The 24,965-nt window shown below is 38.8% G+C and overlaps 1 protein-coding gene across 1 annotated transcript in view; it reads right to left on the reverse strand.

The window, feature by feature from the left end:
• Window positions 1-24,965, reverse strand: part of ARHGEF38 (Rho guanine nucleotide exchange factor 38) — a 125,906-nt gene that overhangs the window by 88,750 nt on the left and 12,191 nt on the right. Inside the window, exon 2 of the mRNA XM_044913089.1 lies at window positions 5,157-5,341. Within this exon, the coding sequence (XP_044769024.1) occupies window positions 5,157-5,341 (185 nt within the window). The remainder of the gene's footprint in view (window positions 1-5,156; window positions 5,342-24,965) is intronic.

Genomic DNA, 24,965 nt, shown 5'->3' on the forward strand with positions numbered 1-24,965 from the left:
AAAGATGTAACTGCCGAGTTTGACCCTGATTTCAGTTAGGTGAAGTTTTGTTTATAGAAAAGCCCCGAAGTTACGGTTTTTAAGATTTGTAACCATGATTGTCACAGAACAGTTGCCAACTCAAGGGCCGGGTCTAGACACTCACTGGTACGCTGATTCATTCATGCAAGCGCCCTCAGATAACCTAGTGCTTTTCTCAGTTTTCCACTTCCTCCTTCCAATTTTAACTTCCGTATACTACCTTGTTTCTTCTGGGACTGAAAAGAATGAATCAGATGTATCGAGAGAAGGCCTGGAGGCAGTACAATAGAGCAAAGATAGGCTTTTCAGCAATGGAGGCAAAGACTGTCTTCTCGACAAGAGAAAAGACATGGAATAGGTGACTTCCCGAAGTCCCTTCCAGACTAACTTGTACATGTACGATATTTACTGACGTTGCCTCAGGTTTAGCTAAGCATGGTTTACAGATAGTTCCCATGGTTACATAAACATTGTATGTGTTAACTTATAAATTTTGACACTAACTGATGACAGGTGGCCTGTGTGCAAAGACAATGGTATTTAAACAGAAGGGAAGTAAGGACAAAAAGGAGCTAATGAACATTGAAAAGTGGTAAAGTTAATAAATTCATGGCATAAATTAACTACCTTGGCACTCATAAATGTTTCGTCTGGGTTCCTGAGCATCTATTTACTTAGTCAAGGTTAAAAGCATTAAGAAGTGGGGGAAAGGTGGATTGGATAGGAGAACTCTGAGAAAGCTCTGAATAACTACTATTTCAACATGAGCGGAGAGGACAAGTAGACCACTAGGCTGAAACCAAATTCCACAAGGAGGCAGACAGAGAGCACTGAAAGATCTCAGCAAAGAGAAGTGCCAGATGTGAAAAATCAACAAGCTATAAACCATCTGAATAGAATAACAAGGGAAATAGGAGTTAGAAGTGTGAGAACGGTAATTCAAAGTATTGAGAGTAGAAGTTAAACATGCCAGATAAACTACATGTCACCATGATGGAAATGTTTTATTTTACACGGTCTGAAACACCAATTCTGAGAATTGCTCTAAGAGTTACATAGGAAGCAAAAAATAAGAAAAATGATGAAAGCAAAAAACACAAACACCGATCAGAGTGCATATATGAGATTATAGCTCAGCCATGGCATGTACATTGGTGGGGCCAGTTTAACTCACCAGTGTGGTAGACGGGTTAAAATTGAGAACATTTGCATACTGAATAAACTTATTCCATTTGATACAAAATTGTGCTCTTTAGAAAGCATGCACGATGTGGGGGAGGGGCAGAGGGAGAGGGAGAGAGAGAATCTTAAGCAGGCTCCATGCCCAGCATGGAGCCAACACAGGGCTCCATCTCAAGATCCTGAGATCTTGACCTGAGCCAGAATCAAGAGTCAGGTGCTTAACTGACTGAGCCGCCCAGGTGCCCCATACTGTCTTTTTTAATACTGATCATTAACTCATCACAAGGACAGACTTCTGGTAAATTGTGCTTATTTTAAAATGTCTTAGTCACATATGGTTTCATACATATTAAATATTTCACATCTAACTTAAACAGGGAAAGAGAATATAGACAAGAGAGAGTTTTTCCTTTTTTAAGATAGCAGGTAAAGGTGATGAGATTGATCCAATAAGGCTGGTGATGGTAAAATCAATATACAGGAGGAAGAAAGGGCACTGGCAGGAATGAAATCCTTGAAGAAGCCTGAGGGGATAGAATCCATGGCATTAGAAGAAAAGTTGTCCTTAATTAGAAGCAGAACCATTAGACAGCTGACATGGGTAGAGATGCAGGTAAGTTGGTAGGTGTGGTGTTGGGAGAGTGCATCTTCTTATTGTGTCTGTTTTCTCAATGAAATGATGAGAAAGGACTTTAGCCCTGGTAGCATCCAAAACTTGTCAGGGAGAGAGAACCAGTGGGAGTGGGCTAGAGAATGGTGAGCCTGAAATTCTGATTTTGAGGGGGTGCAGAAATAGAATGACAGCCCTAGGGAGTGGTGCCTGGAGTGAGGGGCTAAGATGGGGTTGAAGGGAAGATCTCAGGATGCCAGCAAGTCAAGGAACTGGTGGAGAGGCCTGGAGGTTGCGCGGGCCATTTGCCTGATTATTGAAATGACCTGACATTGATGTTGGACCTGGAGAGAGGGAGAAGGTATGGAGCAGTGGACGAGGTTCTAAATTTTTCAGAAAATAGGAGTGACCGGTAAAACCTCACCATAAGGGAGGGTGGGTTGTGGTCAAGTCTGGAGTCTGATGCTATGTGCATTTAAAATTAATATTTTCATAAGTATGTAAATAAACATTAATAACCATTAATATCTGCCAAAACAGAGGTTACATCAGACACAACTAGTTTATATTAAATGAAAAACACCAAAAATATTTTTATATATTTAGCAATGAACCCAGAGAGCAACTTTCTCTCATGACCATTAATGTTATTCTTTTTTTTTTTTTTTTTAAAGATTTTATTTATTTATTTGACAGAGAGAGACACAGCGATAGAGGGAACACAAGCAGGGGGAGTCGGAGAGGGAGAAGCAGGCTTCCCGTGGAGCAGGGAGCCCGATGTGGGACTCGATCCCAGGACCCTGGGATCATGACCTGAGCCGAAGGCAGTCGCTCAACCGACTGAGCCACCCAGGCGCCCATTAATGTTATTCTTAATCCTACAGGATGAATAAGAGATTTCCAGATTCAGAAAGTGGCCAGTTATCTTCCAACTTGAGAACCAGGAGGGGATTAAATATGAATACCAATGAAGCCTTTGGAATGGACCTGACCAGTAGTAATTACCTATTGAAAGTCATGAAGAAGTAAAACTAAAAGTGACCCGGTATGAAGGAAAAATTCAAAGTCTGCTTTGCCACTTTTCTTTATACATTGTCTTAAACCAAAACCAAAACCAAACCTAACATTTATATCTAAGGTCACCTTGATCTACACTGGTTTTCCCTAATTTGTAGGCCAGTTATTTTTTCTAGTATTTCTTAGAGGAATCTTGTGTTAACATAAACTCTGCTTCTGGATATTTTAAGTACTAGGGGAAAGATGTAATAATTGAAGTTGGGACAACTGGCTGACAATATTTTTGTAATCAAAATGTATGTATGTATTAAGATGCCAAACCCAGAAGCTATAAAATTAAATATATTTGCTCACTTAAACCCAGCAAAATTAAATGCATAAAACTTAAACAAGGTTTAACTTTTTAACCTTAAATAAGGTTATTTTTTAAAAATTTTTATTTAAATTCAATTTAGTTAACATATAGTGTATTATTAGTTTCAGGGGTAGAGTTAGTGATTCATCAGTTGCATATAACACTCAGTGCCCTCCTTAATGCCCACCACCCAGTTACCCCATCCCCCCCCAACCCATCTCCCCTCCAGCAACCCTCAGTTTGTTCTCTATAGTTAAGAGTCTCTTATGGTTTGCCTCCCTCTTTGTTTTTATCTTACTAGAAGGCAAAAGACAAACTGAGAAAATTAGTTGTAACATGTGGGATAAAAAAAGAATACCCTTAATATATAAAGAGGTTTTGTAAAACAATAAGAAAAAGATAAACCATATCTTTTTAAAAGGGCAAGAGACATGAATATGAATAGGGATTGAAGAGAAAAGAAATGGCTAATGAATATACAAAAAGGTATTTTGACTTCTCAAGCACTGTTCATGAGAATGAAAATTAGAATGGTATCAACTTTTTGGTTGTCAGCTGGCAAATTTTTATCAAAATCCCTAATATGTGTACCCTTTGATCTAGCAATTCCACTTCTAGGAATTTATTCTAAGGAGATGAGGTGACAATACCCAAATCATAAGAGTGTCTCAGCATCAGTAACAGTAGAAAAACATTTGTATGTGTCAGTAGTCATGAAAAGAAACATCCAACAGATTGCTGAATGAAACGATTATGTTATAAAATGGCATGTGTCGTTTTGATTACATTTATGTAAAAATATATGTTCAAAATATATATGGGTTTGTGTGTATGTGTGTGTGTGTGTATGTAAATGTCCCAATTGATGCCTGCAAGGATGTTTCCCAACCATGTGAATGGTGATTATATTTAAGCAGGTGAATTCTGATCATCTTTACTTTCTAGTTTATGCTTTTGTGTATTGTTTCAATTGTGTATGAGGACTGTTTACCACCCTAGTGATTAGGTTATCACTCCTTAGGGTCGTTGTTCTTGCTCTCCCCTCAACCTGGAACACCTTTTACCCCTTTCAGTTCTTGGCTGTAATGTCCCCGATTGGAAGGGTCTGCATTTACTACCGTATTTGAAATAGAAACATCACCGCTCTGTGCCCATGCTCCATCCCTCATCCCTACTTTGGTTTTCTCCGTTATACTTGCCACCATCTGTTTTCATTTATATTTGTTTATTAATTTATTAGTTATTGTCTGACTCTTCCTCTCTCCCACTGGAAAGTAAACCCCATAAGGGCAGGACTTTGTTTTGTACTGAACTGTAACCCCAGAGCTGGGAACGGTGCCAGTTACAATATCAGGTACTTAATACATGCACATATATATGAATCATATATCCTTGTACCTATACTCTAATTCCTTACAGGAAAATCCCTGAAAAGGCCTTGATTAAAAAGGAGGAGAATGATTAACTCATGAACACTTCAAGTGTTACCTTACATTCAGGTTAATTTCTATGTTGAATTTTACTTGGCTAAATAATCTGAAGTTTAATTGAACTCTCAATGTGGTGGGGGGGGAGAAACACATTTTTTTTCTTCCAGATCTTTGATCATCTTTGAATCAAATTAAGTGCTTTGCTCCTAAACTGCTGAAAACCTATTGCTCACAGTTCCATAAGAATCCAAGAAACAACCCATAGAAATTTCAAAGTGGCAGAAACTGTGATCTTCCTTTTCCCCATATTTTGGAATACAGTTTTCTTGGCCAAATGGAGGGACTCTGGGTGTCCCTCTGCTGACACTGGAAATACGAATCTGATGCTACCTTCCACCACCGCAAACCCGGGCCTCAAGGAAAAGGGCCCATCCCTCCACCCTCACTGCGGCAGATACTATCACTTGGATGATTTGATTTCATGGTGCTGGTGATCTTATTTAGGATATGGTTGGGGGGGGACCCTCCAAGTTGCACTTACCTGTTTATTTCTCAAGGGCTGAACCACTTCCCTAATGCACAGCTCGAGATCATTGAGGTAGTCTTTTTCCGTCTGTATCAGCTCCTTGATGATTTTTGAACGCTTTGCCATCATTCTCTGCATCTGATGCTCCTCCTGAGTTAGGGTCTCAGTGGCAGAAGCCCCGGCCTGTGGAGTCATCTTTTCTGTTAAATAAAAACATGCATGTACAAGTAAGACATTCTGCTGTGGTTTCTTGTTCCATCATTACAAACACTGTTGGATTGCTGTTAGCAAGGAAAAAGGCATAGAGTGTCTTCAGAGTATGTTCTTAGGAAGAAATGTGTGGTAGTTTGCCCTAAGGTTGGAATCCTATGAAACTATGAGCAACAAGGGACATGAGAATAGATACTTCTGACAAGTCAGTTGAATGACACTTGATTGTCAAGGCTTGTTTTTAAAATATCCCTTTGTTACTATATTTAGCTATAAACCTGGTCTTCAGGCTGGAGATAAAAATGTATTAAAATCAGTTCAGAAATTCTTCTGGATACATTGGCTTTTAAATCAAGGGATGATTTTTAATTAATAAATGGAACGCCTTCCCATTTTGCCCCTATTATTAAAAATAATTGCCCTTCTTCACTCATATGTGGAATATAAGAAACAGCGCAGAGGATCATAGGGGAAGGGAGGGAAAACTGAGTGGGAAGTCTTCAAGGAAGAAGAAACCATGAGAGACTCCTAACTCTAGGAAACAAACTGAGGGTTGCTGGAGGGGAGGTATGTGGGGGATGGGGTAACCGGGCGATAGGCATTAAGGAGGGCACGTGATGTGATGAGCACTGGGTGTTATACGCAACTGATGAATCATTGAACACTACATCTGAAACTATGATGTACTGTATGCTGGCTAATTGAATTTAAGTTAAAAAAAAATAATTGCCCTTCATTCTTAGTGAGTAATACGCAAGGCTCAATGAAATGGAAAACAATTGCACATGAGTGGGATTTTTCTTTCAGTTTACAATCTGAATCCATGAGGATTGAATACATGTCAACCAGGATTTTTCATGGCCCATCTTCAATATCATGCATATTTTGTTATTTCAAAATTCCTGAACTGCCAAACAGAAAATTTCAATTTAAAAAAATCACAGTGCTGAGGAGATCCTGAGATAAATGAGAAGCCTCACACACAGCCAAGGTTTTATATAAAGTATAATGTGAGAAAGCTAAATGTCTTCAAGAATGAGCTTCCCACAGCAATGTAAAATTTTGGAAGCCACAAACTAGGTCACAGATGAAATCAGAGCAGTGATAGATAGTAGGGCAGTGTGCGTGTGTGTGTGTAAATGAATTTTCTTCAAGCTTAAAGTCATCGCAAACTTCATGTTCATCTTAGGGTCTGCCGTAGCAGAAGTAATTTTATTTCCTTTAAAGCTAATGTGATTCTAGTAACTGATAGGTGAGACATCTTCAATGCTGACACCACCTCCTGAGAATGTAGAGCTTTACAAAAGGGCTTATAAAGAGTCGGTATGGGAAAAAAAAGTACACAGGTCACAGTGTATGGAAATGGAAATAAAGAGAGGATATTCTCTCAGCTGACTCCAGAAACAAGGCTAAGACAACTGGAGAATTGTTATAGTAGGGGGTTCAACGTAATGGCTCAACATAAAGAGACTGTTCCTGGAGTGTGAAGAGACACTTCAGAAGTAATGAGTACCCCTCTCTCCCTGGCTGCTCATGCCAGGAGTTCAGGCAGAGGTTCCATAATCAAACATCTGTGGAGGATGCTGTGAAGCTATTTCCAGCGTTAGTTTGAAAGGTGCCCTAGATGGATCTTTAAGCAATCCTGACTTGCAGGTGAATATGCTTCCAGACCATTTGCCCAGTAACTATTCTTCCTTCGTCAGGAAAGAAGATGGATTTGACAAATGGCATCTGAGAGCACACAGTTTTATGAGGCTTGAGACAAAGAAATAATCTATGTAAGTTCTATAAGAAGAGAAAATCTCTGCAAGGAGAGAGAAGGAATGCATGAGGTGGTCTGTGGCTTTCATATCTTGAGTTATGTTTTGAGATGTTATGAGAATTTTGGGATGCTTGCAAATATTTTTATTGGAAAGTAGAAGAAGCCTGCCTCTTAGCACCCCAAATTCGAAAGGAAAAGCTACAGTGAAGCATCTTTCCTGTGAATTATTTTGGATCTAAAAGAGGAAGGCAGGTCACTGAGGAGGAGAGATGCAGTGAGCAGGTTGTATATACAACTTGACCTTTGTGAGCCTACTTGACAGGGCAGAGGGGTGAACGATGGGGGTTCAATGGGGGTTCTTTTCTCCTGGGACATATGAATTAGCTCATAGAAAGAAACCTCACTAGTAGAGAGCTGACAAACCAGTTCAGATAGAATCCAGTAATTACCTAACACCTTGAAAATAAAAGGGACCCTGTTGAAAAACTGTTTTGACTGATACCTGCTTTTCCAAGTTCTAAAATTTTGTGCCTTATAAAATAATCTGTCAACGATTTGGGGACCTAGCAAGGAGAAAGGAGTCTTTCCTAAGCGTTGGCAAAGAAATATCCTTAAAATACATTCTCAGGTTCCTGTTAGTTCTGAATTCCAGGACTCAATTACTATATCAATTCAACATATTTCACAGACTTTCCAGTTACTGCACTTTAAATGTCCAACATCAGATTTTATCAATTAAAAACTGCTTAGATTTTCTAGTGTGGCTCCACAATGTGTTCAGAACCAAGTTAGGGGTCACAGTGGTGGAAATCAAGTGTCAGTCAAGATACTCGTCTTCAGAAACTTCTCCCTTCAGGTATAAAAGTCTTCTCAGAGAATTTGAAGTTGAGCAACCTTATGAGATCCCTTTGTTTGCTCTTTTGACGCAAATTTACTGCAGAAACAAAGGCCTGTCTTGCATCATTTCATGGTCAGATCTCTAAACACGTCCCATATTTGCCTTTCTTAAAGCAACAAACTCTTCACAATGCACTATGGGCACAAGTTTTATTTTTATAAGATCCTTCTCTACCTTTAAAACTTTCATCTTTTAAAAAAAAACAAAAAAAAAAACTTGCATCTTTTAGTTATACCATGTTTTACAAAATTATTTGTAACACATGATTATTACTAACGTAGATCCCCCACATCAGCAGTCAGCTATAATAACCTTTTCTTTCTAGATACAGCAACAGAGGAGTAAGTATTTAGGAAAAAAGGAAAAATAGAGTTTTAGAAATGAATATTTTCTAGTAGCATAAACTACAAGACTATGTCAAAATTAAAGTGAGACAGGCCCAAAGGTTATTTAGATGGTTTTAATCAAAATATGTCACTGAGGAGGCACCTTGGGTGGCTCAGTTGGTTAAGCGCCTACCTTGGGCTCAGGTCATGATCCTGAGGTCCTGGGATGGAGCCCCACATCGGGCTCCCTGCTCAGTGGGGAGCCTGTCCCCCCACTCTTGCTTATGCTCTCTCTCTCTCAAATAAATAAATAAAATCTAAAAAAAAATATGCCACTGTGCATGAAACGGTTGTGTGTAAATGGCATGCCTTTTTTATCCTCTATTTCTTTCACTCTCAAGCTTCATTTTTCCAGCAGTGATCATCAATTTTCACTATTCTAGGCACAGATTTCATTGGTAACATATGTGGAAATTCCTGACAGAGGAAGTTTATATAAAAGGAGGTGGCTGCAGTTTGGGGAAAGAATAATCAGACTTAGTATCAGCTCTGCCACTCTTAGCAGCAAGAACATGGTGGACAAGTTAGTTATCCTCACGGAGTCTCAGTTTTCTCATCTGTAGAATAGGAATAAAAACCATCATAGCATTATCAGGAAGACTGAACTAAATGAGCAGCTGTATGTGGAAGCTCCTTGGGATCTTCAAAACAACCTAAGTATTAGTTATTTCTATAGACATTGGAATGCTAGGTTCCATTTCTCTACACTCTCAAACTTTTTCACCACCTCGGGCAAATAACTATCTCATTATCTTATACTTATCAACTTGTCAAGAAAAAGGCATGATTCTGGAGTATGGGGACAGATGAGAGAGAAGTGGAGAAAAAATAGGGGTGCTGCTCTTGGGGGAAATTGAGAATCAAGCTGGGGTTTGGAATCCTGAGCAGCTTCCCTGGGTTGGGTGTATGTATGGGGAGAACCTTGGTTTTTAGGGAGAAGAAAAGGAATCCAAAGGTAAGAACATAGTTGGGGAGGTCTGAAGACAATCTGCAATGATAACCCAAGTTTTGCTTAGGGTTCATGTGTGCCCTTTCTACTTTGTTGCTGTTGCTACTGTTACTGCTCCTTTGGGGTGGATTTTAATTTTTTTTATTTTTGTAAAGATTGTGTTTAATTTATTTGAGAGAGAGAGAGTACAAGCAGGGGGAGGAGCAGAGAAAGAGGGAGAGGGAGAAGCAAACTCTCTGCTGAGTACGGAGCCCGATGCGGGGCTCGATTCCAGGACCCTGAGATCATGACTCGAGCAGAAGGCAGACGCTTAATGGACTGAGCCACCCAGACGCCCCTTTGGGATGGATTTTAAAAAGAGGTAATTGCTTTATTTTTTTTATATGATAAAATAATACATATTGTAGGAATTAAGTGCCCAGACTGTGGACTAGACTTTCTGGGTGTAAACAGCACCTCTAATATTTATTAGATCTGTGGCCTTGGACAAGTTATTTAACTCTTTTTGTGCCAACTTCCTTATCTGTAAATTAAAGATAACATTAATAAAACCTTATAAAGTGATTATGAAGATAAAATGAATTAATGTTTGCTCAATACAACAGTACCTGGCAATATTTAATATTGTAGATATTGTGTATGTGTTTGCTATAATTATTAAATGTAATCCTTATTTATTATCTGTAATATAATTTTCACTGTATTATTAGCTGTATTCCTGTTTAGGGTATAACTTTTCCCAGATATTTCCATATACATTTCCATAATTTCCATATTTCCATGTACATACAAACATAAATAGTTTTGCTTTTTTCGGTTTTTGTTTTGTAATAATGGACTCATATGCATATTCTTCTGCAAATTGCTTTTTCAACTGTAACAGTATTTAGTGACTATCTTTTCTTAAGTATATATATATCTTTATTCTTGATAATAGCAGAATACTTGTCAGGCACTGCCATTTGCCTGCCCAATAGCTAATCTCTTGTTTGTCTTTCATAAATTGAACGCTGAATAAATAAAAATGCTTACTTGTTAGATTCTTTTTCAATCTATGGTCCACTTATGGCCAGTGAGATGTAAGCAGAAATCTCTGAGAGGGGCTCTCAGGACTTGGGACAAGGAAAACTTGGCTGGGATACCTTTCCTTTCATCCTGTACACCTCATGGTTCTTGCCTTCTTTGTCCTGTCTGGAATGTGGACATGAGTCCTGAAGATGCACTAGCTATGCTGGGACCATGGCGTGATCACCATGGGGATTAAGACCTACGCACAATGGATGATGATGTGGAAAGATATGAAGAGTATTCCTACTCCTAGACTTTTTGCCTGAGATACGTAAGCCTCTATGTGCTAAGCCACATTTTCCTATTGCTTTTAGGAAAGTACCTTCCTATCTGATAGGGATTTTTGTATCCGGAAGTACAAATGCTGTAAGTAACATAGCCTAAAATACGAAACTGGCCAAATAGGGGAGGAAGGATCTTAGGAAGACATTTTGCAGTCTGGACACTGGCGGGTAATCATTGATATTCAACAGCAAAATATTTGGTAAATCTATATCTCTGCATACCAAGGCATGTAATTAGGGGAGATGGTAGAAAAAAATGTTGGCATGTACTGATTATTTCTTGCTACTTTCGGCACAATCGTACAAATGAGATATGAACTCAGACCACAGCTAGTCGATCTATAAGGAGAGAGAGAAGAATAAAAAACCTAAAGAAGATATTCTGCTGGTGGCTCATAATCTAAATAGACTGAGAGTGCCAATTGCATTGAAAATACCAACTGCTTCCATTCTCAAAGTGAATCTTCCCAAACTAGCAGTTCAAGATTTCCTGTGCCATAGTAGCTTTGTAACCCAACACAAGGAGTCCGTCACTTGGTGAGTGTAATTCCTAAGACCTGACCGAGGTTGCTTTCAGGAAAGGAGAGTTTTCTACTTGCAGCAAGCAAGGAGATCACAGGGGATGGCTCCCAAACAGTGTCTCCTGGAACAGCAGGCTTAGCTTGGTTATATTGAGCTGTTCTCATCTTGTGGTTACCAGGAAGCTCGACAAGCTGCTGTTTCCACCTTGCCATCTCCTGCTTCAGCTTTTTCGGGATGTTCTGCAGGTATAACTGAACCAACAGGGTTAAGGCAATAGGTTCAAAGTTTCCATGGCAGGACAAATGACCGCTGTTCTTGCTGACAGCTTAAGCTTCGCTAACGAAACAAACACGGGATTGTCCGTTGGATTTTTTTCCATCTACTTTTTAGTCTTTGTTCAGTGTTTTGGTTTCTAGCATGGGCCATAAAAATCACACTTGGAAGGTGGGTGTAGGGTTGGACCCAAGTTTTCAATGAGATAAACATTAAAAATAAGCCAGTGAAGAGAAGATATAGATGACTATGGAAGAAAGGCAGGCCACGCCATTTCACAGACCACAAAAAGGCAATCCCGGCTTGCCTGATGGAGAGTCAGAGACTTTGGAAAATGCCAGATAAAACATTTAAGGATTCATTTAAAATTAAATTTAAAAATTCGTTTAAAAATGAAATTTAAAATTCATTTAAAAATACTCCCAATGAATGGATAAGCCTTCAAAAATGTGTAAGAAATCTTCTGAGGGCAGGAGCAAACTTTAAGCACAGTCCTGGGAGTTCAGTGAGGCTAAAACCACCAAACCACCTGGAGGCATCTACAGATGCTGGTGGGCTAAGAAGATGAGAACTTGTATGTCGGTGATGAGGAGGCAGGACATGTGGAACTGGGATCTGGGCAAGGTCTGAACAGCACGGAGCCTGATTAGAGAGACAGCATAAAGTCAGGAGCAGAAAGGAGACACACTTAGGAAAAGGTGAACTAGTACAAATAATCCTCAAAGGGAGAGACCTCAATAGAAATCATCTGTCTCAGCCATGGTTCTGGTAGTGATAGAAAAAAAAAAGCAGGACGGGTGGGATTCCTCAATTACTTGTGGACATTGGTTGGCTCTCATGTGAATTTGGGGCTTGGATTCACTGAATGTTTAATAATAATTAAGAGCCTATTATGAGCCTCAAAGTGTCCTAGGGACTGGGATACAGCAGTTTAAAAAACATCAAAAAACAAATCCCTTTCCTCATGGAGCTTAAAGTCTAGTTATTTAATATATGATTTTATTTATTGTACTAAAAGGTGATAAGTAGTATGGAGAAGAACAAAGCAATGAGGTCCGCTAGGAAGTGCTCAAAAGGTGTGCAATTTTATTTTATTTTTTTTAAAGATTTTATTTACTTATTTGACAGACACAGAGCGCGAGAGAGAGCACAAGCAGGGGGAGCAGCAGAGGCAGAGGGAGAAGCAGGCTCCCCTCTGAGCAGGGGGAGCCTGATGCAGGACTCGATCCCAGGACCCTGGGATCATGACCTGAGCTGAAGGCAGTTGCTTAACCGACTGAGCCACCCAGGGGCCCCTATTTTATTTTATTTTTTAATTTTATTTATTTATTTGAGAGAGAGAGAGAGAGAGCATGAACAGGGTGGAGAGGCAGAGGGAGAGAGAGAAGCAGACTTCCCACTGAGTAGGGAGCCTGATGCGGGGCTCGATCCCAGGACTCTGAGATCATGACCTGGGCTGTAGGCAGACACTTAACCAACTGAGCCACCCAGGCACCCAAAAGGTGTGCAATTTTAAATAAGATAGTGGGGAAGGTCTCAAATTAAGCAGGTTTAAAAGGTGAGAGACAGTCATGCAGTTATCTTGGGTATATAGTTTTCAGCAGAGGAATCAGCCGGTGGGGAGTTTTCAGGTGAGGATGTGTATGGCCTGTTCAAGGATCAAGAAGGAGGCCAGTGTGGTATGGACAGGTGGGTTCGGTGGTAGAGGAAAAGAAGGTAAGCAAATTGGAGGAGTGGGCAGCTTGGCAGAGACTATGGTGAATAGTAAGCATTTTAAACATTTAAATGTCTTCCTAGTGTTGCAGAAAAGATAAAGGTATTGACAAAATTTAGATGGTTTTCAATTAAGCATGCATGTTAAAATTTTAAGGCCATCTCTTAAAATCATGGCAACAGCATGTACATTTTCATCTATTTGCATAGATGCAAAAATGTAATGAGAAAAAAAAGCAATTCAAAAGAAGAAAAGAGAAAACGGAAAGAGAGGAACAAATGCAAGATGGTAGAGCCAAATATGTGAGTAATTGTAGTGAATCAAATGGCCAGAATACCAAACTGGGTTGAAAAAAAACAAGCAGCTATGTGTTGCTTACAAGAGAGAGAAAATAAACACAGAGAGAGTTTGAAAGTTAAAAGTAAAAAAAAAAGTTACAGGGCGCCTGGGTGGCTCAGTTGGTTAAGCCACTGCCTTCGGCTCAGGTCATGATCCTGGAGTCCCTGGATCGAGTCCCGCATCGGGCTCCCTGCTCGGCAGGGGGTCTGCTTCTCCCTCTGACCCTCCCCCCTCTCATGTGCTCTCTCTCTTTCTCTCTCTCAAATAAATAAATAAAATCTTTAAAAAAAAAAAAGTTACAAGCCAATACTAATTAAAAGAAAGATGGTGAAGCTCTTTTTATACCTGACAAAATAAACTTGAAGGCAAAAGTAAAAGTGAGCACTATATAATGATGAATTTTTCTTCCTGATTGTATCTTCCTGAGATGAACATTAATTTTGTGTGTACTAAATCACATGGTTTCAAAACAGGATGCAAAAAGTAAAAGAGTTGCAAGAAGAATTTGACAGATCATTGTAATGGTTTTATAAACACATTTCAGTAACAGGCCAGTTAGGATAGAAAAAAATTTCTGTTCAATAATTAGAGATTTCACATTCTTTTTTTTTTTAAGATTAACTTTTTTAAAATTTAAGTTCAATTAATTAACATATAATGTATTGTTTCAGGGGTACACATTCGTTTTAAGAACATACACAACCTTTATGAAAATACACCATATTCTAGGCCATAAATTCCAAAGACTCAGTACTTAAGAACCACAACCACAATAAAGCAATTAAGTTAGAAATAAATAACCAAAAAGAATTTAAGTCTTATTTGTTTTGGAATTAAATAAAAAACTCCTAAGTAACTGATAGGCCATAGAAGAAATCATAAAAGTAAACAGAAGATATTTATTTCAAAAGATAAGAAAAATATTACATGCATGTGTAATGTAGCTAAAGGATTGCTTACAGAAAGTGTGTAGCCTTAAATTCATTTTTAGAAAAGAAGCAAGACTGCAAATTAATTAGTTAAGAATTTAGGGGAGGAGAATACAGTAAATCAAAAGAAAATACAAGAAAGAAAATTAAGAACAAAACAATCAAATTGAATAGAACTTCAACTCAGGTCTCACATAATTCCCACAGATATTTTGCAAGGAATATGAGATCACACGTGAAAAAAAATCCTAAAACACACAGGGAGACAAGATGTCATGAGTCAGATATGGGGATAAAAATAGCACAGTTATACCCACAAAGCTTAAGATATTGGAGTTATTAGAGATGTATTTTTTTATTTTTTTTAAAGATTTTATTTATTTATTTGAGACAGAGAGAATGAGAGAGAGAGAGCACATGAGAGGGGGGAGGGTCAGAGGGAGAAGCAGGCACCCTGCCGAGCAGGGAGCCCGATGCGGGACTCGATCCAGGGACTCCAGGATCATGACCTGAGCCGAAGGCAGTCGCTTAACCAACTGAGCCATCCAGGCGCCCTAGAGATGTATTTTTTTTAAAAGATTTTATTTATTTATTTGACAGAGAGAGACCGCGAGAGAGGGAACACAAGCAGGGGGAGTGGGAGAGGGAGAAGCAGGCTTCCTGCGGAGCAGGGAGCCCGATGCTGGGCTCGATCCCAGGACCCTGGGACCATGACCTGAGCCGAAGGCAGACGCTTAACAATTAAGCCACCCAGATGCCCTTATTAGAGATGTATTTTTAAAAGGTGTTTTTAATAGGTCTAAAGAAACAAAAAGTGGTTTGAAATTATAAGCAAGAAACAGGAAGCTATAAAAATGACCAAGTAGATTTTAAAAGAGTGAAATGTAACTTTGAAAAATAAAATTCGTAATGAAAATTTTAAAACTCAGTGGAGTAAAAACCTCAATGAAAGGGTAAAATTGTAAATTATACAAAGCAAAATTGATGAATCAAGCGAAAGATGTTATAGGGAATGTAGCAGAGAGAAGCGACGTGATGTACAGTGTGCAACACAGCAAAGGGGACACTGAGAATTGAACGAGAGCGTCTAACGAATGTTTCATTGGAGTTTCACAGAGTATAACAGAGAACATAAGGAAAAGGCAGTAATTCAAGTACAATTGCTAAGGACTTTTCAGAATTTTCCAAAGACATTAATCCTCAGAATCAGAAATTACAATGAATTCCAAACGAGATAGAACAAATTAGAAAATTACACCTAGACATAGTGTTTGAAACTTCAATACAGTGAGAATGAATAGAAGATCTTAAGAACAGGTAGTAAAAAAGGGCACATTTCCTAAGAAGGGACGGCGGGTAGGCTCAAGGCTGCCTTCACAACAGCAACGACAGAGCCAGAGGATAGTAGAATAATACCTTCAGAGGGGGGGAGAGAAACAAACTGACACCCTAGAACTGGATGCCTAGCAAATGTTTCTCAAAAATGATGGTAAAATAAACATATTTCAGAAAAGCAAGATCTTAGTTTGCCACCAAAATATCCTCATTAAAAATAATTCCAGAAGATGTACCTTGCTCAGAGAGCAAATGGTCCCAAATGGAAGCTTGAAATGCAGAAAGGAAGAGCATGGACATGAGGAGGGAAACATGCATCATATGGAAGATTAATCTAGGAAGGACACCTGAACTGGTGGAGAGAAATAAACAAATACAAAGTGAAACCCAGGAACCTGACAAAATTTTCTAGTCCTAAAGTATTAAATTGCTTTTCACATCAAAGAGGAAACACATAAAGAAGAGCATACCTAAACATACTTTGGAGAAATTTCTAAACTCCAAGGATAAAGAGAAACTCTTACAAGCTTCTCGGATGAAAACGTTAGGAAGAGGCTAGGACTTGAATTAAATTTCTTATGTGAAACATTAGATGCTGGAAGATGTTGCAATAATGTGTAAAGAATTCTGAGAGAAAAAGACTTTGATCTTGGCCCCCTTGCTATTTCTATTTTAGGACAAAAGACCATTGATTTCAAGTATAGGAGAACTTAGAAAGTAGCCACGCCTGTAATCTCTCTGAAGATGTTGCCTGAGGAAGAATTCCAGTTAAATAAAAATAGGATCCAAATGTCTCAGCAGAGTAGAAGACAAGATACAAAAGAAGCCTGTTGTAGAGACTTGCTCTCTCCAAACTCCCGATGAAAACATTCAGCATATGAAAAGATCTTGCTTGAAAGTTTAGAAATCTCAGTGCTTAGAGGTTAAGAGCTCTCTGGAAGGAGCAGGGATGGGCAAATATTCACTATTAGGCCTACAGAAAAGGCAAGGGCTTGGAGGAGCTTAGAGCAAAGGCCAGAGATCCGCTATTCCTCCTGCCATCCAAGAGGGTCTGATGTAACTCAAGGGTGGGAGACAAAGGTGAATAATTAGAGCTGGTATTTTATTGAGGCAGAACAAATGCAAGAATAAAAGATAACTTCAGTAAGTATGAATGTAATGAAATAGTAAAGCACATGCAGATAGAAAAGGCAGACATACACTAGGCCTTCTGAGTATATCCAAAATTTTCTCCCAAACCTAAAATTTATTATAGTAATTGAAAAAAAAAAGAAAGGAAAAAAGTTTCAATGTCAGAAGCAAGTCATGTTTCAAAATTCACAATGGTTTTGATTTGGGTTTGGAATGCAAGGCAACTCTTAAAAAAAAAAAAGACTTTCTTAAAAAAAAAAAGAAAAAGGCCTTATGGGAGTTTTAAAAAATCACATAGAAAGGAAAGCTTATAAAAATGAGGAGTTGAAGTATAAAAAGAGTAAATAGCATAACTGAATACATCTTTGTTCCAAATATGATCCCGGTGATGGAATGACCTCCCTAGTTAATTATATCCTTGTATCTCACAGGCTGTCGGGCTATACATCACGTGTGACCCACAGGACTAATGTACTTTAGCTGGGCTTCTCCTCTCATGCATCACATGTAAGCTGCATCAAATTTCCTGGCAAAAATGTTATTTCAAGGTAATGTGCATAATAAAAATGTTCTCTTGGTGTCACAACAATATTATTTCTCCTCTGACAGTATTGTTAGAATATCTACATTGATTAATACCTACCTGCCAATTCAAATAGGAACATATGTTGTGGATAAAAATAGTCAAGCATACCTTTTCACTCTTATAAAACATAAAGACTAAAGTGACTTCTTGGTGGAATTAACATAAAACGTCAAAAATATGACTGGAGAAGCAGGAGCTGCTCTTAAGACTGTGCTTTTTCTCTTAATGATTTTAATAATAATGTGTTCCTCTTGCAGAAGGATATATTTTTTTCTCCTATTTCTTATTGGGGTAAAATGAACACAACACAAAATTTACCATGTTAGCCATTTTAAGGGTCCAATTCGGCAGCATTAAGTCCATTCACGTTGTGCGAACATCACTATCATCCATCTCCAGAACTTTCTCATTTTCCCAAACTGAAACTGCACACCCATTAAACACCTCCTCCCTCTGGCCTCTGGCAACCACCACTCTCCTTTTTGCCTCTATGAATTTGGCTACTCTCTGTACCTCATGTAAGTGGGTTATTGCACTTAGTGTAATGTTTTCAATGTTCATCCATGTTGTAACACGTGTCAGAATTTCCTTCCTTTTTAAGGCTGAATAATGTTCCATTATATGTATATACCACATTTTGTTTGTAGAAGTAAATATTATAAAAAATTATTTTTATGTTAAAGCATGATACATTATTACCGCAGTTATACTATTTATAATATATTGTGATAGCCTAAAATAGGAGCACCCATTATTAAGTACCTGTTATGTTCCCATTTATCCAAATAGATATCACCACTAATCTTCATCACAACGCTAAAAATGGGACCCTACTCTAATTTTAAAGATGAGTAAATTGAACATGGCAGATGTAAGTGAAATTCATCCAGTGACTCCCCGAGGATGCAGAAGTGCTGGGATTTGAACCAGTTGTGCTTAGCTCTGAAGCCTGGGCTCCCTGCCCTCTACCTCCTGATCGCTTATGTTGCAATCAAGGTGCGTTGCGTGGTGTGTGGTGGAATGGTGCTGGACGGGCAGACATACAGTTCAGTACTGACCCTGCCATCCACCAGCTTGAGTGACCTTGGCCGAGTCATTTGGCCTCACGAAATTGCTTCATCTGCAGGCAGGGAATAACAACTATAGTGATAGTAATAGTAATGCAGGCTAACATTTTTTGAGTACTCACTTCGTACTAAATACTGAGCTTGTCTTGTATTAGCTCTTCAAGCCTCACCGAAACACTACAAGGTAGGTTTTTAAATTCCCTTCCTCTTATTTACACACGAGGAAGCTGAAACACACAGAGGCTAAGGCCCAAGGTCACACACCACAGTAAGTGGCTTCAAACCTGAGACAGTCTGGCTCCTAGACCTGCATTTTAACCACTACTCACTGCTGGGAAGTTGTGAGAATTGAGATAAAGCATCCAAATTGCTTAACTCAGTGTCTGACACACAGAAGCCTCTCAAAAAATGCCAGTCATTATTTTTATGACCATGATTTACTTGCCATTTTTCTATATCTGATTCTGAATAGCTGCACCTGCTTTTCCTCTTTTTTGTTTTTTTTTCTTCTCTCTTGGAAATGTTCCAGGGGTGGGAAGGGAGATTTAGCATCCATCAGGAAATTACCTTCCTTCGCTCTGGACCTGCTCTGGGAAGAAGCACCATACAGCAAAGACTTCAACACAGTCAGTTCAGGACCAGGCCAAACGTGCACTCTTATTTCTTAGGCTGAATGCAAACGAGGTGGGGATATAGCCCTCGCATGCTGTTTGGCATAATATAAACCCACGAATTTTAAAAATCTGATTCTTTCCCATTTACCCTGAAGCTAAATCATCAATGCAAATGAGTTTCTGAGAAATTCACTGCAAATGGTGTGCTTCTCAGGAAAGTCGAAAGACCAAGAAGATGACTAAAATAGGATATACGTCCTGCTAAAAAACACAAGTAATTAGTTTTAAAATCCTAGATCCTTATTTATTTGGATTAAGGTTCTTAGCTGATATTATTTATCGGTGACGAGCGATAAATAATCATGGATTTTGATTTCTGTAATTATGTTAAAATCTCACTTATCTCTTAATAAAGAGGATTTGGAGCTAATATTTTCATATACCAAGTTTAAGGTCGTGCCAAAAGCCTTAACACCAGCCCCCACCAGCACCCCCATACCCCCGAGACCAGACTAGGCAGGCACACACACACCATTCAACACTCATTCACTGAGCAGCCTGCTAAGTCGCTTGACTATGGAGAACACAAGGATAATATAACGCAAGAACCTGACCCTGACTTGATTCATAATTTCGTTACAACCATAAATGTGTTCACAGTTAAATATGAATAGAATTACCAGATTTTGAAGGTGTTAGCAATTTTATAAGCTCTATAGTTTTTTTTTTTTTTTTTTTTTTTTTTTTTTTTTTTTAAAGATTTTATTTATTTATTTGAGACAGAGAGAATGAGAGAGAGCACATGAGAGGGGGGAGGGTCAGAGGGAGAAGCAGACTCCCTGCCGAGCAGGGAGCCCGATGCGGGACTCGATCCAGGGACTCCAGGATCATGACCTGAGCCGAAGGCAGTCGCTTAACCAACTGAGCCACCCAGGCGCCCCTAAGCTCTATAGTTTTTAGAGTTCAACCTTGTATTTAATTTAGTAGCAATTTTTAAAATTACATATTATGTTTGAACTGGTACTGTGCTTTATGTTAGGAATATAATAGTAAATAAAATAACAGTCTTTTCTGTTAAGAAATGTAACTCTAGAGGTAAAGGTAGGTTATTAAAGCCACAGGCTAAATCCCATTCCCTCCCTAAAACATTCCAAATGACATCCAAGTGCTTCTCCGCTTAATGATTAGGTTGTATGTTTTTCAGGAATTAGTGGTGTGCAGCCACAACGCTGATTCCATTATACTTCTTATTGTAATTACATTAATTTAATTAAACTTAAATCAATTGATGAAATATGAGAGGAAGAGTATGTGTGTTTCCATGAAAACTACTTAAAGGCTTTGAAATGATTTGATAAAGTCACATTGCCAAAATATTGCTGCTCTATTAGCAGTTGAATGTGACAACTGTAAAAGATTTAAGAGAAAACTACTCTAGAAAAATTGTGCAAACAAAGCACATTGTAATTTTAAAAAATCAGTACTTAAAAACTTGCATACAAATATGATTACAATAAACTGACCTGTACTGAGTGTAGCACAGCCTAGACAGAGTTCAGGCCTGCCGGAGAAGTGACACAAATGAACTCAGAAATTTTCAGACTACTCAAGAAGAAGGGAAAGTGTCCTGAGCAAAGGGAGTAGTATCCAAAGGTTTGGCAGCAGCAGCAGATTTGAAAAAAGCTTAGTGTGACTGAAGGGCAAACATCAGAGAATGTGGTGATGGGATGAGTCTAGAAAAATTATCAGGAGACAGATCTTAAAAGCTTAATTAAGGAATCTGGAATTTCTAAGGACTCCTAATTCTAAGATCAGATTCTCTTTGCAAGATCACTTTGTCCTCAGTAGAACCACATTTCCGGGAAGAGGGTGGGGAGCAAGGCTGAAGGCAGGGAGGCAGTGAAGTGGCCTTGAACCTCGACAGTCTAGCTGTAGGGGGAGAGACGGAGGCAGTTACACTTAGTCTGGTTGCCAAGAGGATAGAGAGGATTGAAGAGATCAAGAGAAATGTAGGAGGTAAACCAGGTGAGCAATCAGTGTATGGGGCAAAGGAGAAGAAAAGTCAAAGCCGACTTTCAGATTTCTGACTGTCAATAGGGTAACAATGCCATTTAACAAAATAGGGAACAATGGGGAAAAAGCAGGCAGGGGAGACAAGGTGATAACGTCTATCCAGTTCTATCTCATCATATAGTCAAAGGAACTAATTTCTAAAGAAGAAAGTCTTTTACCTTAAGTACCAGAGTCATAAATTGAGTTCAGATCTTCTGACCGTCACCCCCTCCTGGCCAGCCCCCTTTCTCCCCATACAGTGTAAACACCACCCATAATTCTATCTAGGGTTTTTTTCCAGACAGATCATTACCAACCCCTCAGATATGATCGTGGATGCTCTTTCATCCCTCTCTGGACCATATTTCATGTCTGCCCCCATAAACCCAAAAAACCTTGGCTTAGCATTGCATTGAACCCTACTGACTTAAGTTTCACACAGTAAAATCTTTTATCAGTTTCAATGGAAATCTGACCCACAGGAAGATGAATGGAGCAGGCCTTCTGTGAAGTAGGTTGAAAATAATTGCATGTCAGGCAGGTTTTGGAGAGGAGCCAGTGAAGTATTAAGCGAAAACGTGAAAGAGCAGACCCTCCACTGCTCAGAATTTGAAAGCTCAAACATTGGGGCAGGGAAATATTTTATTCTCATTTGGAGGGCATGTGATTTATTTCCACTGACTGCTAACTGCTACAGAAAGCAAAGGAGTGGGTTTCCAAAAGGAATGCAACAAAGCTTACCTGGCTTGAAAAATACTTAAGTGGCATTGGTTTTAATTTACAGACTCCTCCAGTGAGCAGCATCGTGCAGCCAAAACAATTAGGAACTAAATAAATGGGGACTTTCTGGAAATGTCTTTATTCAAAGTCTTTAGCAGGAGATTAGTGAAAGAGGACATATTTTAAGCCCTGAATAAAAAGGGAACTTTACTGGTAAAGTCCTCACTGTATTCAATTTTTCTGTTGTAATTGTTCTATTATTGAAAATGCAGAAGTTTGGCTTAATCCACTTGTTTGGGGCTCATTCAACAAATATTTATTGAGTGTTCACTGTGCCAGGCATTGTTCTAGATCAGTAGTTCTCAAGCAGCAATTTTGCTCCCCTCCTCCCCCCATCCCTCACCCCCAGAGATACTTGGCAATATCTGGAGTCATTTTTGGCTGTCACGGTTGGGGGATAGTAGGGGGGTGACTGGCATCTAGTGGGTAGAGGCAAGGGATGCTGCTAATATCCTACAATGTACTAGACAGTGCCTTTCCAACAAAGAATTGTCTGGTCCAAAATATTAGTCGCGCCCATGTTGAGAAATCCTGTTCTAGATGCTGGCAATACAGCAGCAAAAAATGAGAAAACCCTCAGCTCTTATGAAACTCCTATTGTAGTGATGGAAGAGAAACAATAAACTGGTTAATAAAGAAGTATCTAGCATGCCAGATAGTGATAAGGCACTATGGAAGAAAATAAAGCAGGTGGTAGTTAGTAGTTACAATTCTACAGTGAGAAGTCACAGAAAGCCTCATTAATAAGATGATTTTTGAGCAGAATTCTAGAGAGAAGTAAGTCATGGTGTGGGAGTGGGAGAAGCATCATTGTCTTCTCTTAAAAAAATCAGTTTGCTAATCATACATGAATTTAGGGTAAAGATAAATTTAAGGCAATTTGTGGGCAAATTATCAGAGTGTGATTGCTTTTTTCCCCTCTTTTTATCGCCAAAAACTTTATGCTGACCTAGATATAGGAGTACACCATTCTCCATTTTTTATAGATTTTAGACAAATGAGAAACAGGGTTGGCTTTCCTCGCAACCAACTGAAACAGACTCTTTTAGTTCAATTTAATTATTACAGGCTATGGATTCCAAACATCACACACAACACAATGAGCCATGTGCAAGTATGTATGTATATAGTATACATAAATGTGTAGTGTGCACATGGTATATACAGTGAGTATATGAACAGGCTCTTATCACACGTGATGTAATCTGAGGACAGAAGAAGTCATCAGGGTTGAACACAAGCATAAACATGGAGGAGAGTATTTTGAAATAAGATCAAATAGTGGCCTGAGTGTTCTGTTTGGTATAATTATTGTCATTGTGAATTTGTACATACTTATAATAACATTTACTAAAAATGATACAAGGCTTGAGCTTTCCTGATAGGTTTGCTCCAATCCAAAATCTTATTTGATTAACGTTTCACTGAAAAAAATTACAGTTATATGTTGATTATACTCTACATTTGAAAAATCAAATACATAAAAAAAATTTATTTGCAACTACAATATAATGAAGCTTTGATTTTTGTCAGGGAAGTATTGACTTTGTTTTCTAAGAATTCTTTCATTAAAAGAAATCTAATTTCCCATCTTAATTTAATATTGCACTCTACACAGAAATGCTCAGAATAATGAAACAAAAGCACCCTGTGAGATTGTAACGGTAGTATTTTTTAAATGTTTGGTTAAGATTTGAATATTTTAAAACCTGTAGCACCATTGTAACATAATGGTAATCCTAAATGTCTCATTGGTGTGGCATTCAGAAGCAAGTCAAACTCTGGTCAGTACTCTAAACTATTTTTAAGTACCTTATTTCTATTTTTAGATGTGTAGACTGGTTAACAAAGAAAAGGAGAGAATCACTGCTTAGAATCTTTCATTTGCCCAGACCAAAAGTAATTTAATTTCTTTATCCGTATCTGGTTATAGGCATGTGAGTTTGCATTCCAGGGAGGAACCTGTAGCTCCTCCATCATGAAGTAGATGTGATTTTTGTATGCCCTTGCTAACGAGGGTGGGACTGTAAGGGTGATCCAACAAAACCCAATATAGAGAAGAGGATTCTGAGCTGAGATAAACATTGATTAATTTTTGTCTGGATTAAATATCATCTGGGTTAAATCCATATCCAGGAGCTGTGACCCTGAAGTAAGTAAAGTGCTCAAGACGTGCCTTCAAAGGAGCCCACCGCAGGGAAGGGCCTCCTATCCCCATCCAGGATGTCCACTGCATAAATGCTACGCCACCTCCTTACTGTTCAGTTTTTATTCATTTACACACTCATTTACTCAACAAATGTGATCATTGGGTACTGGCCAGCATACAAGTGTTCCTGTCCTTGAGAAGTTCAATCAAGTAAAAGAGACAGTGGCATGTAAATAGTGAATATGAGAAATGTATAGAGGATGTGATACATAAATGTCTTTTGTGTGTTATGACTCAGAAGTATTGACTTGGAAAGATGAGTAGGGGTTTATAAAGCAAACAGGGTGAGGGAGGGCACTCCAGGTTGAAGAAACAGCACAGAGCAAGGTATACCAGTCCAAAGAAAGACTGTCCGCAGAGATGAGCATGAAAAGATGGGGTCAAGTTGTAATTGAGGCCTTGTATCCACTGTTACAACCTGGAATCTCCAACCTTTATTATTTTTTAGTGTTATACCTAACATCAAATGTACCCTGTTCACTGTTTTTAAGTGTACAGCTCGGCTGCATTAGGTACATCCACATCAACCATGACCACCATCCATCTCCAGAATTCTTTCATCTTCCCAAACTGAAACTCTGTACACATTGAACACTAACCCCCCCCCACTCTCCTGTTCCCCAGCCTCTGGCCAACACTATTCCACTTCCTGCCTCTATGAATCTGACTGCTCTAAAGTACCTCAAGTAAGTGGAATCACACAATGATTATTCTTC

The sequence above is a fragment of the Neomonachus schauinslandi genome, chromosome 2 (assembly GCF_002201575.2).
Source record: "Neomonachus schauinslandi chromosome 2, ASM220157v2, whole genome shotgun sequence".
NCBI lineage: Eukaryota > Metazoa > Chordata > Mammalia > Carnivora > Phocidae > Neomonachus > Neomonachus schauinslandi.